At 38.0% G+C, this 18,134-nt stretch overlaps 1 protein-coding gene and 1 long non-coding RNA gene across 2 annotated transcripts in view; one reads left to right on the top strand and one right to left on the bottom strand.

Moving 5' to 3' along the window:
• The window catches only part of ANKRD44 (ankyrin repeat domain 44), a 180,263-nt gene extending 174,235 nt beyond the window's left edge, over positions 1 to 6,028 (top strand). The window contains exon 26 of the mRNA XM_074330331.1: positions 1,710 to 6,028. Within this exon, the coding sequence (XP_074186432.1) occupies positions 1,710 to 1,957 (248 nt within the window). The 3' untranslated portion in view covers positions 1,958 to 6,028. The remainder of the gene's footprint in view (positions 1 to 1,709) is intronic.
• Positions 6,029 to 6,298: 270 nt separating this feature from the next.
• On the bottom strand, positions 6,299 to 17,565 carry LOC141572944 (uncharacterized). Its single transcript, XR_012498524.1, has 3 exons — positions 16,503 to 17,565; positions 11,255 to 11,426; positions 6,299 to 7,425 (listed from the first exon to the last, which is right to left on the bottom strand). It is a non-coding gene; the product is annotated as an uncharacterized LOC141572944 (long non-coding RNA).
• Positions 17,566 to 18,134: the final 569 nt, after the last annotated feature.

Here is an 18,134-nt window from a genome sequence, read left to right as displayed (position 1 = left end):
GCTAACTCCTATTAGTTTTGGTTTTGCAGCCCCATTTATCCTAGCATGTACCCTGCTCTGTCCCCAACTTGATTCATGTAGGAGGCGCAGAAAGTTCTCTATTACTCCATCTCCTTTGTTTTCCTTCCTCACTTTCCCTCACTCCCTTATCACTAATATATACCTTAGGGTTGGTGTGCAGAGGCCCATAGTTTTTCTCCAAAATGACTAAAGAGATCAGAATAAATTAGTTGTGCTTCTCTGGTGTAAGTCTGAGACAACTGAGGCTCATCCAGCCAATAGGGACCTTGGGTCTGTCTCAGAACTTGGCGACCTCCCAAAGGCCTGGGAACATTTAGGGCAATTTTGTCCAACACTACAATCATAATTCTTTTACTCATTGCAGACATTTGTGGAGTAGAATGTTCACATACCTGTCCATTCTTATTTGTTTTTATACCAGGGAAGGAATAATCTGTGAAAGAGGGTGAAGGGGAAGCAGAAATGGGGTCAAGTGCTGCTAAACAAAACAACAGAAAGTTACGTTTTATTGAGTCAGTTCCTCTGAATAAATGAGTGAGTAGTAGTAGGAACTTCGGACAGCAGAGAGGACAGGCTGACCCTTTCAGAGCAGTAGAATCAAGGTGGAATAAGGTAATAATTACATCAAAGAATGTAATTTTATCTCCCCACGGCACCTGTTTCACGCATCCAGCTAGTTTTCCCTTCTGGACTGGACCCATCAAATCTAAATGGGAGAGAATGACACAACTCTTTGTCAACCATAGCAATTCTCCCACGTCTGTTATGTTTAGAATTGAGGACTTTGGTTGGCAGTGTTGCTATTTTTAACACTTCTGTTAAGTTTCTTTAAAATGATAGCACACTTTTAATTACAAACAACCTGTGCCTTCCTATGTCTTTACTCAAATAATTCCATTTCTCTAAAACCAGTTAATTGGCGTATACTTATATAAAGTATATACAGAGGGTGCCAAAAAAAGGTATACACATATTAAGAAAAGAAAAAAGTATATTAAAATTACACTGATGGCGACCACTTTGAGTACTTCTTGTAATTGCAGAAGTCAAACATGACTTGTATTCATCTTTTGTTACCGGTATATAGTAGTATTACAATTTTAATACAGTTTTTTCCTTTCTTAAAATGTGTATACATTTGTTTTGGCATCCTCTGTATATAAAGTGACAAAGCTGCATGACTCACTTTTACAGACATCTGAGTTTTATTATCTTTTCTAATCTGACACAAGATTACCTACCTACGATGGAAAGTCATTGTTCTCAGAATGAGAGTGCTGTGGCCCTCGCCCGAGGCGCATGGTGTGTGTGTGCTCTCCAGTGGAAGCACCTTCCTGATTGTCCTGCTGTTGTTTTTTGTGGAATTGTGTCCCACTCCCACTCCCTCATGTTTCTGTTCACTAAATGAAGACTGGAATTCTGCCTAACTTCAGATAATATATAGTGCTTGTTGTTATGTAAGCTGAAAAAATAAACCAAACAACCCTTCATAAAACGTCTCCCCCTCCAGTCCCCTCTAGCCTCACCCCTAGCATGACTCGTGGGAAGTAACCCCTCCTTTTGCCTGGCATGATTGCTAACTCAACATACATCTCCGAGAGTGAGGTCATACGAGATGTACTGTGGAATGCTCACACTGCCTCTGGATTTCCCAGACTAACCACTGCCTTGTCTGCATTTACGCCCAGGTCATACCCCGGCCCTGGCTTGCGCTCCTAACAAAGACGTGGCTGACTGCCTGGCCCTCATTTTGGCTACCATGATGCCTTTTTCTCCTTCCAGTACAATGACGGCTGTCAACTTCATTTGTTTTAAAAAAGACAATTTGAACAGGACGACCCTCTCCAATCTGGGGAGCATGGTTAGCCTGTGCAGTAACAACGTAGGCTCGGAGGATGGGTACAATGAAAATGATTCTGATTCAGAAACGTTTTGACTTTGGACTGTAGAAGCTTTTTCTTGATCAACCATGTTGGAAAAAGGGAAAGAAGCTTGAATTCCAGGTTGAGGTTGCGTCCAAGTATTACTATGGCCTCGAGCTTCCAGAAGCCAGTAGAGAAGGAATTAATCAAATGGAGGGAGGGCAGCTAAGCTGTAGGGCAAAGCACTCACACAGATGGCCCAAATTTTTATTTGTTTCATGTTTTCCTTAGATGTAAGATACTTCTGTGAAAGTCTACCTCTCATTTTTAAGTAAAGAATAAAAAATGCACTTAATTTTTTTCTTTGAGCATAATGCACCAAGAGGAAACTGTTTTCCTATAAAGTGGGTTTTTTTTTGTTGTTGTTGTTTTTTTTTGGTTTTTTGCCCTCATGTACTCACTTGGCAGTGAGTTCTCAGAAGTATATCAATGTGACATTTATGTCCCCCAGGAGGGGAAAGGAGGGGTGGGTAGGAAATGCCTCAAACCTCTTCTCACTTTGATGTTTACTTCCTCACTAGAAGCCAAAGGTAAAAGTGTTCATCTTCCTGTAATAATGCCTGTAATAATGTTTTTAAGGGAGTCCAATTACTCATATACTCTCTATAGTAAGCACTTAAATATCCAGAACTTCTTTCTGAGGATATTTGTTAAAGTTGCCAGATGAAGGGGAAAATTCACTGAAAACTGAACTTGCTTTTTTTTTATTTAACATAAATATGGCACCCAGTGCTTCCCCATAACAAGCCTGTGACTTATTTTCACTCGAGTGATTGAATCCAAATCTATCTAACAACATTTCAGGTGAAAATTATATTGCACCAAAACTTGGAGACATATGCAAGTTTAATATGAAACTACCCTTTATTGATTCGTCTTTAAATCAAAATATTAACTTTTTAAAAACATCAGGACCATCAGCATTGTTCATCAATAGTAAATGTTCAATGAGCTTCTCAGTAAAGGTCATGCCAAGTGAGTGGAAGTGTGACTGCAAAAGGGAACAAAGAAAATGAAAGGAGGAGGTAGAAATGGGTGATGTGGAAATTAAAGCCAATTGGTAGTTGCTTGATGATGAAATCAACACAGTACTGTGTCTGCTCCCTCTGCCAAAGCTTCTAGGTCAAATGGACCCCGTTCCGCACCTGGAATAGCTGTACAAAAAGAAGAATGAGACTGTTTAAAAATTATGCACATACACGCGTGCACATATATGTGTATATATAGCTATATATGTATGTCTGTAGTTCATCAACCAGCTATACATGAGGACCAAATGCTTCAGTCTAAAATAGAAGATTTAAATTGTTTTCCTTCAAAATGAAAGTGAGAACTGAAGTAACTTTTCTACGGAGTTAAAAATGTAATCTTTTTGTGTAACAGTCTTTGTTGTATTTTATATTTCTTATGACAGAGATTTCTAGTTGATGGTTTAACATTTGTAACTGATGATGTGTTGACCACGGCTTATTTTTTTGCCAAACTAAAGAAAATGTTCATATACTTTTGATGTGAATGTGTTTATATTTATTTGAAATGAAACAAATGCCTAGGAAACATCCTTTGTTTGTTCTCTCTTTTAATTGCTGTATGTCTTACTTGGAATAACAAAAAAGCAGAAAAATACATAGGGGCCTCCATGGGCTAGCCAGCAGTTCTGGGGCCAAGCCCAGCACTTCCACTGCTAAGGTTTCCAGCCGACCCTCGGGATCTCCCAATTGATTGGAGAGGAGTACAACATCCATCGCCCAGCTCCAGTCGGTAGCCAACGTAGAGCTTAGAAGACACTGGAGTCCTTATGCTCTTCTGTCAGATGAAAACTGAAGCATATAGTGGATCATATGCACAAAGGGGGCCAAAAGAAAGGTACAGAAATTATCCTAAATAGTACACTGAAATCTCACAGGGTTACTGTAACCTGATGGGAAACCATATCAGTGTGTGAGCACAGTACCTAGAGGAGAAATAAAATCACCAGCTCAAGTGCTATTTTCTACTTGAGGAAGAGACAGGAAAGAAACATGTTGCATTAGGACAGTGTTCTCCGACCATTTTATAATCGGTTCCATTTTCACCCTGGAAATTTCTATTTCATAGTGTATGTGAACAGTGTTCTATCATATCTGGATCAAATACAGATCTGTATTATATTTTTCATCTAACTGTAAAAGACTTTGATCTTCTTTTAATATCCTGGGTTTAATTAAAAACTCATGTTGTGCACTTCACAAATGAGAATTTGTTCAGAAGACTTACAGAATTGGAATTAATTTCATTGAAAATTTTCAACACCACCAACACTGCATTTTTAATTCTTGGTGTTGTGTTCCCCTCCTTCCTCTATCCTTTTTTGTTTGATTAGAGAAGATGAATTTTTTAAAGTAGATACATTGCTGATAAGAAATAATGACCTTATCTTTACCAAAACACTGAAAATAAGGGAGATCCAATACTGAAGAAGCACGATGCTGCCGTGTCTTTTTCCAGAAATGAATGGAAATCTGGCTCAGTTGGCGTTTAAAGCAGGAAATGAAATCCCTGCTTTTAATGGCGAAGCAGCATTAACATTTTTCCTGTAGAGTAGCGCAGAGAACAAGGAACGTCGTTGTTGCACCAACGCGGTGACGGCCCTGTGACATTATCTCCATGGAGCTGAGTTTTGACTTTTCTCCCTCACTTATTGATAGAATGAAGGAGGACAAAGGAACAAAATGAAATCATGCTAACTATGAACTGTTTATTGAACCAATCTCTTCTTTTACTCCCTCCCCACGAGGCCAATTATTTTCGTTTAAGAAAGGACTTTAAAAACTATGAGTTCTCTGTTTTTCAAGTACATCTCTTAGAAATAAAAATGGATTTGCAACAAAACTTTCTAAGAAAAAAAAACACAGAAAACATGATGCTTTTTATGGAGTCTTAGTTATTTAGTGCTTTTACCTGAATGTGTTATTTTTAGACTGTATTTTAACTACAGCCACAGGGATCGTGTTTCATTGCACTTAACCTGTTCAACAGTGTCTGCCTATCCTTGGTAAATACTATCTCCAAATTGCCTAAAATCTGCTATGATTCTACAGTAAATAGCTCAGGGGATTTCTATTTATCACTACTAAAAGGGCACCATAGTATGTTTTGGTACTTTAGGCAGTAAACAGCTGCTTGATTTATTATGTTATTATTAAATTAGAACAAGAACATCAAATGGATTTGCTGCACTAGTTATTCTTTGTACTGTTTGAGCAACTTGGTTTGCTTATCTGTTGCGTTGGTTGAAGAACTCATCCCTTTTTTGTCTTGTAATATGAAGTTAGAGTGCCTTTTTATATTTGTATAGTCTGAAAATGTTCTGTGAAACGTTTTGTATTTTTTTCATTTGAGTGTTATCAGAGCAATATAATACCAGTGAGTTTTCATTTCAACCTTTCTCCGAATGTATAAAGTGTCTTTTTTTCCTATTTCCCCTTTCATCTGCTTTGAAATGAAAATGAAAATGCCGAAGTTTTCTATAGGAGTTATATTTGATTTTGCAGTGCTGAAATGCTTTCTTCTTACAAAACTGTAAACCATAGGTCAGTGTCATAAGGGAAAAGCGTTTTAAGATAGTGACAATCTGAGTGTGTGTACAAAATGTAATTCTATGCGTTTCTTATGCAGTGATCTAAAAATTCAAAGCAAATATCTTTTGTTTGGTAGTTCGTCTATATATTTTATGCTTCAGCATGTGCAATATATCTTTGCAAAGCACGATGATACCAATCTGGTGCCAGTGTTATATTTTGCATAACATATTTGTAACAGCATAAACTATTGTTTGATGATTTCAGTGGGATTTTGTCTGTAATGTTTTCTTATGTAAATTGGAGTTGAAGGACTCTGGTAAATGTCATGACTGTAAAAATGAGGAAAATGACTTTCAGTTTAGTGAATGACTTTGAACCAATCTGAATCTTCTCAAGCACAGTTTAATACTTTTTCAACTACTGAATGCTGAAAATGTAATGAAGTACTTAACTGTAATATACTATGGAAATGCATTCAGATGGTTATTTTTACAAATAAAAACGGTACAAATATTGTTGCAATTTGTGTTGTCTTTAATTTTTCCAATTTATGCTAATTTTACCAATTATTCTGCTAATTGAAATCTTTATCCCCCACCACCAAAGCCAAATTAACCTTACGTTTTGAAAATAAAAGAAGTGCATCTCCAGATTTGCTATTTCTGTTTGTATCATCATAATTAGAGGAAATAATTTCAAACATGTATGTTTGTGTTGATTATATTTATTTATGCCTCCAACTTTTTCCATAAAGGATTTGAGCAGGCTTGCAACAAAAGGCATGTGATGAACTAGAAGTAGAAAAATTAAGACAGGGAAAAAGAATACAAACAAATATAGAAACCATAAAATTTAGCACAACGGCTGTGACCAAACTTGCGTGTGTTCTAACCTTCCTTGCATTCGAGGTAAGAGGGAGAAATGTGATAATTCTATAGATTGCTTATATCAGAAAGGTGGAAGCCTACTAGGTCCTCAAAATTGTGAAATCAACTGTGCTTATTTTTGTTGCTGCTACCGCTATCCTTCACAGCAACAAAGGCTTTATCTCTCTGCGCCTTCTCAAAGGTATCTATCAGATTTCCTCTCCATCTCACCATTCAAAATGTCTCCCCTTGAGTAGTAAGTTCAGGGACAGTTTAGAAGCGCTAAGGAACAAATTCCTAATGTAGAATTTCCAGCTGAGAAAGAGATTGGGGGGAGGAGGGCTTCCTGAGTTCCTCAAATCACAGTATCAGAATGTTAGCAATTCTTACAGTCTAGCCCAATCTCATCACCATTTTTTCATGAAGAAACTGAATCCCAGAGAAGTTATGCAATTTGCTCAAATTTGTGTAATTAATTATTTGAATGTACAACTTGTACCTATAAATGTTCTCTCTTCTATGCCTTCTTGCCAAACAAATGTTGTATGTGTTGTTGTTTTTTTAACTAGAGATGTTCAGAGAGGTTTTGCACTCTTCCCTATTCTTATTTATGCAAATATGCAAATATGACTGCTTTTTATTCTTGAAGATTGTAAAGCATGAGTCATATCACAGGTGAGTACTTTCTGTAGTTTGCAGCAGACTGAGATGAATATATTAGTAAGCTAATGCTGTGTAACAAATTACCTCAAAACTTAGTGACTTAAAACAGCAAATGTTTGTTATCTCACAGTCTCTGTGAGTCAGGAGTCCAGGCATGGTTTAGTTAGGTCTTCTGCCACAGGGTCCCCCACAGGCTATAGTTATGATGTCGACCAGGGAAAGATTCATTTTGAAGCTCGCTTATATGGTTGTTGGCAGGATTCTTCACTGGTTGTTGGACTGAGGGTTTCAGTTCCTCGATGGCCATTGGCTGCCCTCAGTTCCTTGCCAAATGGGCCTTTCCATAGGGCAGCTCACAACATGGCAGCTTGCCTCGTGAGAGCGAGCAAGCTGAGAAAAGCCAGAGAAAGAGAAAGACAGAAGTCACAGCTCTTTAACTGAATCTCAAAGTGACATTCTGCCATTTCTCCCATGTTCTATTCATTAGAAGACAGTTGCTAGATCCAACCCATACACAAGGGAAGGGGTTTACCAAAGGTGTGATACCAGGAGGCAGGGGGAATCACTGGGAGCCATTTCAGACGCTATTTACCACCCTGGGTCTATCACAGTGTCCTCCCACAGTACATCCTTACAGTAAGATAACTTATTCCCAGTCATTGCTAAAGAAATAGTTTACTTGACTTCCTAACTTCACCCTTTCATGAAAAACTTAGGGCTCCTGTAATTTCACCTGTGTTCTCCTAAGCAGGCAGAAAGGGGATAATGGCTTCCACTGCAATAATTATAGTGTTGCACCTCGATGTGGCACTTTGTCTTCAAACTGCTTGTCAAAGCATCCCTCTCTCTAATTCCACTCTGTAGGTATCGAATCCAGTACATCTATCCCTCACTTAACACACTTAATGTGTTCGAGAATTAGCTTGCCAGGCACGAAAGGCATTAAGCTAAAAGACTATTAACATAACATAAAAACATTGTGGGTAAAAGTGCTGTATGAATTGTCTCTTTAGCAAATTTCATACTGAAGGTGCAGTTGCTGGAAAATATAAAGCAGCAAAGATAATGGCTGTGCCATTCATTAATTTTCAAGCAGTCCAGGGGTTGATTGGAAATGCGTGGGCATTTGTGGCTGGCACAAGGATGGGGCAGGAGGGGTTGCTACTAGTATTTACTGTGCTAGCATTTATTTGTGTCCCGCCCAGCCCGGTATACAACTACGGCACCTTCAGGACCAACGCTCCCCCTTCTCGCTGCTCATCTACTTCCTCGCCTCTTGTTTCCGAATCATTTCTCCATCAATTATTTGTGAAGCTAGCCATACTTTAAAATCTATTTTCACAATGAATTAACAACATGCCCTTGTTTATGTAATACACATCCTCTCATAAAGAGCACTTACACACTTAAGAACAAGAACTTCAGAAGCAATTTTGAGGACATTTTTCCAGGAGAGGTCACATGCAGGTGAGTGGAGAAAAGTGCTGCACAGATTTGAGACAAATATTTAGTTCTTTTGTTACCAAACACACAAATGTCTGTGCACCCATGTACATTGAGATGGTTGTTTCTACTTCACAGGTGGGAAAAGCTGCTCACAGAGCTGGGACACTAGGCCCACCATCACACAGCAAGACCTGCAAACACAGCACTACTATCTCATATGGTGCCTTAGGCACTGGAAGACACAATTTCTGGGATACCATTTTCTACCTTTAAGTGACAATTTAATCCAGTATATTTAAATTCTAGGAGAATTTTATAACTTTCAAAAGTGAAAGTATTGAAGCAGTACTTACTGCCCAAAAAACTTACCTGTGTTTATATGCATTTGATGAAGCACCCAGCAAATCTGAGAACATTAATAACTCATATACCTTACAGTCAGGTTTCCTAAGAATTACAAACATTTAAGCTCAGATCTTAATGACACGAAGTTGCCAGTCATAGAAAGATCAGAGGAGAGAACATTCTAGGGAGAGGGAACAGCCAGTGCCAACACCCAAAGGTAGGAATGAGCTTGCCATGTTCCAGAAACAGAAATCAGACTGGTGTAGCTGGAGACTTATGGGGTAGGGGTGGCTGGTATGAGATGAGATCAAGAGTTATCTGAGCTAGCTCTTCCACAATTTTATGAGTGAGGAGATGTGGTAGAAGTCCACTGGAGAAATTTAAGCAGAAAAATGGTTGTAGTCCTATTTCACTTTTACCGAAGATCACTCTGGCTGCTATGGAGAGACAAGAGAAGAGCCCTACTGACCAATTAGGTGGTCACGGCAATAATCTCGACAAGTAAACATAGTGGCTTGATTTGGTGTAGCAACAAGAGAAACAGAATGTAGCACATTTTGGGTACTCTTAAAGGTAGAGTTGACTGAATTTGGTGATGGTGTGATGTCAATTAAACAGTTTAGAATTTGAAGGAGAGACGGGGGCAGAAATTCTAGATGATCAGGGGACATTTCCTTGGGAGTAAATGGAGAGAGGGAAGAGCCCTGAACCGTGGGCACACCAACATTTTAGAGATCAGGAAGAGGAGAGGATCTAGCAGAGAAGACTAAGAAGGAGTGGCCAGTGAGGCATGAGGAAAAACGAGACCAAGCTACCTCTGAAACCTGGGAAAGGAGGTCACAGAAGAAGGAGTTTCAGGTGTATCTACTCTCTGAATCGCTCCTGGGCAAGCAAATAAGATGACAGAGAATGACAATTGGATTTGACAACACAGAGTTTCTTAGTAACCGTTGCAAAAACAGATACTTCAGAGTGGTTGGATCAACGGTACAAAGAGGATAGATTGAAAAGAGAAAGATGGGAGAAAGTGAAGAGAAGAAGGAAAATAAGGCAGTAGCTGGAGGAGAAAGTGGACACTAGGGAGGGTATTTGTTTTTTAAGAAAGGAGCTGCTGTAGTTTACTGAAGTTGAGAGGGATGTCTGGGAGAGAGCAGGAAGAACATTTGAGAAGGGATGGGAGGGTAATTTTGGAAAGAACATTTCAGTGCAGCAGAGGATTGCTGAGTAGGGCTTAGCACATTTGAGATTTATGACCATGATTTTAAAATGGTACCAGTCATCCTGGTGAGTTTTTCATTGGATGTTTGGGTTTAAACATAGGGTAAGTAGATAGTGGAATTTAAAAAGGGATAGAGCTTTGCCAGGTAAGTCCAAGTTGAGCTGTGGAGCTATGGTGCTTTCAACAGACATAATATATAGATCATGGATTCTAAACTGGTTAAGGAGGAAAGTGAAGACACGAAGAGGTGTTGGATAATGGAAAAGTGGTACAGTCACTGGACTGACGGTCTTGGTAAAATGGAAGAATTGCTGAGTTGTAACACCAGAGGTGGTGAGCTAAACATGAGATACTTGAAGTAAAGATTTAAGAGTGGTACCATTTTTATGATGACAAAGCCAAGGAAATAACTAAAAGAGTGGGTGGTTGAGAATGACTGAAGAAGAAAGCTTTGGAGGTGAAGAAGTCAAAAACTGACAATACAACAAATGGCTCACAAGCCATTTAACAGAATTTGAGTGAAATTGATGAGAAAATGAGGCCACTTCAAAACATCTATCATTCATACATTTTGCTTTAAGTAGATGTACACCCAGATCTGATTTATTATCAGACTGGAGTTTGGTTCCAGGATTAAGATGAAGCTTTTAAAGAAGTGATAATGGTCAAGTACATTTCTGTAAAAAACAAACAACAACAACAAAAGAAAAACCAACGACACAACAAAAACAAAACCAACCAGACCTTGACTATAATACAGTGGCAGGTTTTATGCCCATATGGTTTAACCTGAATGTGTTATTAGGCTCTCCAGAAAACGTGACAGATGGCTAATAGCTGCAGAATGAACAAAAGGAGTGTCTGGATCAAACATCTTAGTGATAGCAATGAGAAATTGAATTCTTCCCCTTGGGCCTTCCAGAGAGGACCAAAAAACTAAAATCATTGGAATTCTGTATTGCTCTTTAAGTGACAACTAGATTTGCTTTAAAATATTAACTTTTCCTGAAAACTCAATTTTTAACAAAAACAAAAAAAATAGAAAGTTAATTTGGGTTCATATGTAATTCTCTTTTGAATTTCTTTTTCCAGAAATGATTTCTCCCTTTCTAAGTCCATGCCATGTTTTTATTTTTACATTCTTTTTCAGGCCTGAGATTTACGACTTGCTATTTTACTATTACTTAAAATCTGTAAAAATTTTGTTACCTGGTAATTGATTGGTTGTCTGCTTAACTTCATTCACAAGGGTCTACCCATTAGTATGTAAATTGTGATTAGACTGCTGGGCCCATTTTGTGTTGGCATCGGTGTTAAAAATGCTGATAAAAAGCTCAGTTGGTACCATCTGGGAGCTTGCTTTGTGATGTCACAGCTGACACTAGAAATTAGATTGCAAAAACTAATTAATTTCCCACAATATATTTCATATATTGAAAAAGAAAATCCTTTTAGGGTGCTAACAATATTTCCCAGAGATGAGAACATATTTTTTAACATATATTGATCCATCCTCATTTTCTTTGCTGCCAGCCTCATGATCTGTGACCTGATGGAGCAAACAGAGGACATTCTTATTAAGCTATTGGCTGTGACCAGAACATTTGAACACCAAATAAAAAATCACCTTACTAAATAACTTAGGCTGCTTTTCTAATTGAAGTGAAGAATGAAAGAGCCAACACTCACTGAGTGCTAATTATGTGTCAGCACTGCTTTGAGTGCCTTACATGTATTAACTCGTTTCATCTTTCCAACAACCCTAGAAGATAGATACACTATTATTATTCCCAACAGCACACAGATAACTAGTGGCAGATCTGGGATAGTCAGGTGGTTCCATAGTTCGTGACCTTAACTGCTATATATAGGGAGGAAAACAAACTGTTTGATGTCAAATTTTCTTTCTTTTTTGTAACCTTTTTAAAAAATTAACATGTGTGGCCTTTCTTCCGTGACAGTAGACACTGGTCTACAACAGCAAGTTGGCAAACTATGATCCATGGGCCAAAACCAGCATCCACTTTTTTTTTTTTAACAGCTTTACTGAAATATAATTGACATACCATAAAATTCACCCTTTTAAAGTGTACAATTCAATGGTTTTTAGTGATTGCAGAAAGTAGTCTAACCATCACCACCATCTAATTTTAGAAACTTTTTATCAGCCCAAAAAAGAAACCCATAGCCATTAGCAGTCATGCTCCATTCCTTCCTTTTCCCCTTCCCTTGTAACCACTTATCTATGTCCTGTCTCTATGAATTTGCTTATTCTGTACATTTCATACAAGTGAAATAATGCAATATATGTAACTAACTTCTTAGTATTAGGTTGTGCAAAAGTAATTGTGGTTTTTGCAATTATTTTTAACCTTTTAAACTGCAGTTACTTTTGTACCAACCTAATACAATGTTTTCAAGGTTCATCCATGTTTTAGTATGTATCAGTACTTCATTCCTTCTTGTAGTCAAATAATAGTTGATTATATGGATATACCACATTTTGTTTATCCATTCTTCAGTTGTTAGACATTTGAGTTGTTTCTACTTTTGAGCTATTATAAATAATGCTGCTATGAACATTTGTGTTAAGATTTTCATATGGACATGTTTCAGTTTTCTTGTGTATTTACGTAGGAGTGGAATTTCTGGATCATATGATAACTCTATGTTTATCATTTTGAGAAACTGCCAAACTGTTCCACATCAGTGGCCAGACATTCCATCATGAATGTGTAAGAGTTTTAATTTCTCCATATCCTTGCCAACACTTCTTATCCCCATATTCTTATCCCCCTTATTTTTATTATGGCCATATCAAGTGTGTAAAATGGTGTCCATTGTGGTTTTGATTTGCATTTCTGGTCGTGACTACTGATGTTGATCATTGTTTTGTGTGCTTATTGGCCATTTATAAATCTTCCTTGGAAAAAATGTTTATTCAATCCTTTATCCCTTTTAAAATTTAATTGTTTCTTTTTTTATTGTTGGGTTGTAAAAATTCTTTATATATCCTAGATATGTCTCTTATCAAATACAGGATTTGCAAATATTTCCTCCCATTCCATGAATTGCTTTTTCACTTTCTTGATAATGTCCTTCGAGGCACAAAAGTTACACTTTTGGTATCATAGCTAAAAAAACCACTGCTGTCTTCTTGTGTAGCCTCACTTGGTGTAAGGCATGAGCGAGCTCCCTGGGTTTTCTTTTATAAGGGCACCAATCCCATTCAAAAGAGCTCCAACCTCATGACCTAATTACCTCCCCCCAAATCACCTCCAAATGTTATCACATTGGGGATTAAATTTCAACGTAAGAATTTTGGGAGGACAGAAACATTCAGTCTACAGTGCAGATTTACCATTATTTTATCTAAGGGAAAAAAACTTCCAATTATACTATGGCACAATACTTTCTTTTCTTTGATTATGAGATGCATCCCAATTTTAGGGACAATAAATGTGAATGATAAAATATGGGAATATGTCAATATCCACTAAAATTGGAATTATACATACCCTTTTACCAACCAATCTCATTTTGGGTAATCTATGCCTCAGAAATAAAAATACAGGTAATCAAGTGTGATATTAAAAATATTTAACAACTAGTACAGCACAGATACCTACCAGTCAGAACAGACACTGACCAAAATGGACACCAACTAATAGACTTGCCCCTAACATTCTCAGGTCCTACACAAGAGTAAAAAAGAGGCTTTCATACCAGATTTTTAAATACTTAAAGGTTGAAAAAAAAATCAAGCTAAAAACTATTAAACTATATTCTATCACCAAAGCTTGTAAAATATACCTTCAAAACAACTTGGAAGAACTGGTTCAGATTTAAAATTATTGCCCTCTTCCGAATTCGAGTCAGACAATAGTAGCACAGGGAAGGTAGTCTCCCACCTTCAACCTGTGGCTCAATACTCACCCCATCTTTTTCCCTATGCCCAGCTTCACATAAGGGCACCTTAGCCTGCATGACCGAACTCTGTCTATACCCTCAGCACCCCTTGGCTACCCCTCAAGCCTAGGGATGTTTGCAATGGTGGCATAAGCTACCCTCAAGAGGATGGACCTGGGATGACCAGTTAGCTCAGTTGGTTAGAGTGCGGTGCTAACACCAAGGTTGTCAGTTCAATCCCCACATGGACCACTGTGAGCTGTGCCCTCCTTAAAAAAACAACAACAGAGGCTAGAGCTAGGGAAAGGACCCATGTAACTCTTTTCCTGGACTCAGGCCCTTTTAGAAGGGAATTTCAGGATCTTTAATATAAAAATAGTCTAATGGAAGGTCACAGATTCCAACTGGGCACATCCCCTTTGGCCCACAGACTTCTTGCCCCATGAGGAGCACAAAAGGAGGAGGGCCAGAGCAATTGCGTTGTGGGGTGGGGGACAGGCCTAAGGGTATTACTCTTAGCCAGTACACTTTGCTGGTACCTACAAGTTGAATATCTGTTCTTCAGAAAAGCAGAAACATATATGCCAAAATGTTTATTGTAATTTTTAGGAATGGTAAAACAAATACAAAAAAACACACAAAAAACTGGAGACAATTTGAATATCATTCTGTTATATACCTGCTATGGGATATAAAGCTCTTAAAAATACTAAGTGTGGTTAAGGAATATTAAGTATGGTTTAAAAAAGCAAGTTTCAGTGAAATAATTATGGTTATAATTCCAAACAACATCAACAAAAAATGCATATCTAAGTTTATAGGTGTCTGGGTGTTGTATGAGCATGGAAAAAATATGGCAGAATTTTACCCAAAATGTTAAAGGAGGAGGGTATAAGTAGATGGTGAAATTGTAGTTAAATGGGAAAAGGTACATGGCGTAAGATTTTAAGTGAAAATATAAAATGTAGAATATAAAATTGTTTTAGATCATAAAAATAGGTCAAAATTGAATATGTTTATGAACAAGGATAAGAATGTAACAAAACATTGATTTAATTTAAGTGATAGAACTGTGGGCAACTTTTGCTCAGAATTCATGTTGCTCATTGTTTTTGCAATAACATTTTTTAAAAAGAAAAGAGACTGAAATGCATAAATAGAAACTAGGTGGTAAATCAGTCATTCTATTTAAGGCTAGGTCAATACTGTTCATTAGAACCAGCTCCAAGCTCCATCGTTAAAGAGGAATAAAAAAAATAAAAACTTGGCTTCAGTAAAACCCACAGATACATTAAGAATTGAAGAATGCATCCACTTAGGAAGAGTAAAAGGAACTGAACTTAAACAACTTAAAGGTTTCTTCAACTGTAAAATATGGAGATTTGAGTCAGTAATTTCTCATATCCTCCCAGCTCTGACATTTTTGTATTCTTAGACTAGATCCGTTAGTCAACAGAGTAACTGCCAACCACCTACAGCATCTGAATCAGAGAACTAGGCATATGCGTATGCTGGGAATAAACATGGTTGAAGGCTGACAGCACCATTAGTTTGTCTACCAGAAGAAGAATTTCTTCCAAACAGAAGAAATTGAGATGTGCCCTTCCAACTCTGAGCAAGAAAATAAATGGGCTTTAACTGCAACATGACAAATTTAGGATCATGAAAAGTTATCTGAAAAAAATGTGTAGTAAATATAGAGACAAAATTCTTTGTAAAGTCCTTTTCCTAGAGACTTTCGGAATTAACGTTGCTACGCATGGTGTTAGAGAGATTTCAGATGGTCCTTGCGCTCCATAGCTCAGAACTCTTTCAAGCACCATATACAGAACTATCTCCACTAGTTTGTTGTTCCATGAAAGCTCAAATACATTTCCTCTCTCCCTTGAACAGCCTATAGTAGTTTTCATACTCAGTGGCATCAAAATTAATTCTGTGTCCCCAGGCTGAAAACCAGACAGACATCCTAGACTCCTCCCTCTCCTTTGCTAGTCTTACCCAACTGGTTATGAAGTCCTGTTCCTTCTGTGCATTATAAATGTCTTTTGAACCAATTACCTCATTTCCTTATCTACTACTCCTATTTCAGATCCTCATCGTAGAACACCTAGATTACTGCAGCTGCATCCTAACCAACCTCTGTGCATGCAGTCTTGCCCTTCAATCCTTCTTCAAAATTGCTGCCCAACACTGGTTCTTTTTTTTTTTTAAGTTAAAGCTCTTTAGCCTGAAAAAGTGTCTGCCCCACCTCTTCATCTTCATTTCCCATCACTTGCACCACTCATCCTCCCTAAGTATAGACCTTTTGGAAGTACTGAAATCCTCCTCTTTCACATATTCCTGCCTTTATTTGTGTTAGACTTTCTACCTAGAACGCTTCTCCCCTGTATACCTTTTGAACTGTTTTTCAGACCCAGGTCAAATGTCACCTCTTCACAAGTGTTTCCTAAACTTTTCCTAAACACAAAAGGTAGAAATAATGGTTTCTTCCTCTATGTTGTCAAGGCACCCTGGCTATGCCAATAGCAGTATTGATCGTATCACTTACCATTGTAATGATTTGATTGTATGTGGGATGAAGATGAAATATTCTTGTGTCTGTGCTCCCCATTCCCCATCTCCTCCCTGCTGCATACCAAAGGGTAGTTTGGATCTTTTCTGGGTAGAAGAACAAGGTATGGTTTAAAAACAGGAATGAAAAGGGAGAAGAAAATTGTAAGGTCCTAGAGAAAGCAGTGAAATCTATCAATAAACGAAGAGCTCAGAGAAAGGGAGCATTGCTACAGAGGCTGGGAAGGGTTTAGGAGGATTAGCATATGAGAGCCTCTGGGTGATCAAAGTCTCCAAACATGGGGAGTTGAATTGAGGCCCCTTTAATATTTTTTGAGAAATATAAAGAAATAGTGAAACAGATTTTTAATTACTTCTTGGAAACCAGACTATGCTTCCCACACAGACTAAAACACATGGAGCCATAGGACTTATTTAGGTTACACATATCTATTGCCTCCTTCCCTACTCCATGTTTATATCTCCAGTACCTGACAGTGCCTGAATGACCTACTAAGTGAATGTATGAATGGCACGTGTGTATCAGTATGTTGTAGCTGGCCCTTTCCAAAAAAAATGCTCCAAGTTTCCAAATTAGCAGTAATGATTATTTCCAGATCATGTTACTTTGCTGAATGCTCAAGCACCACAGGTCCAGCCAGCAGTGATTGGAATATAGGCAGACGGGTCTGGACGAATGCTCACTCTGGAAGGACAATAATCCAAGTGAGGAAAATATGGCAGTCATCAAAAGGATAGCTATTAAAGAGAAAGACAAGAAAAGGTATGAGTGAAAGAAGCTGTGAGATCAGGGGCCAGGAGAATCCGAAGGACGGTGTCCAAGTCCAAGGTGCCGAATGTGTGAGATGTGTTCAGGGACCTGAGAAGGGAATGTTTTTCAGAATGTGTCTTCTATTGGTGCAGGTGCAGCTGTTAAAGTCACTGGGTCAGGCTGTGCATCATCTTCCTCATTCTCCTCCTCCCCCACTGAGCAGGGCAGTCCAGAGTATCCAAGGTAAGTTTCACAGTGGCGCCTTAGCTGCTGGTGCCTTAGCACAGGTCGTGTTAGTGTCCTGTAGTCACTGTATCCTACATTGTCACACATGGCAGAAAAAAAAAATGATGCAGTAAAAATTATTCTGAAGTAAGACACAAACTCCCTGGTCTTCCAGCCTGGTTTTCTACTATTTCAGCCAATGACCCTTTGTGGAACCAGTTTCTGGAACCATTTTCAATAGGATCTTTGAAGAAATCAAATGTTCTCAGTCTACCTACGCAGTTTGCACATTTGGTTTTTTCTATTCCTCCATAGTTACTTTTCTTCTTGGGAGAAGTCTCTTAAATTTCTATTGACTTGGTATAGGAAATATCATCAAATGATGAGAATTATTTTCAGATTCTTCATTTTAGCACTATATTGAATTTCTTTTTCAATATAGATAATTCTATTATAGGATCAGCTTTCATTGCTGTGTAGGAAATGGAGTCCTCTATTGTTTATTGCATACAATTATTTGTGTAGTTAGTTTTTAACTATCTAGTTTCTACCAAATTAAATCAGGTACTGGTATCATGTTTCTGCAAATATTTTTCTTACTAGAGCACTCTCCATCCCCTGCTTTGATAAAAT

The sequence above is a fragment of the Rhinolophus sinicus genome, linkage group LG01, assembly GCF_036562045.2.
Source record: "Rhinolophus sinicus isolate RSC01 linkage group LG01, ASM3656204v1, whole genome shotgun sequence".
Taxonomy (NCBI): Eukaryota; Metazoa; Chordata; class Mammalia; order Chiroptera; family Rhinolophidae; genus Rhinolophus; species Rhinolophus sinicus.
The sequence above is the reverse complement of the archived record's forward strand: the minus strand, read 5'-3'. Positions and strand labels throughout refer to the sequence as shown.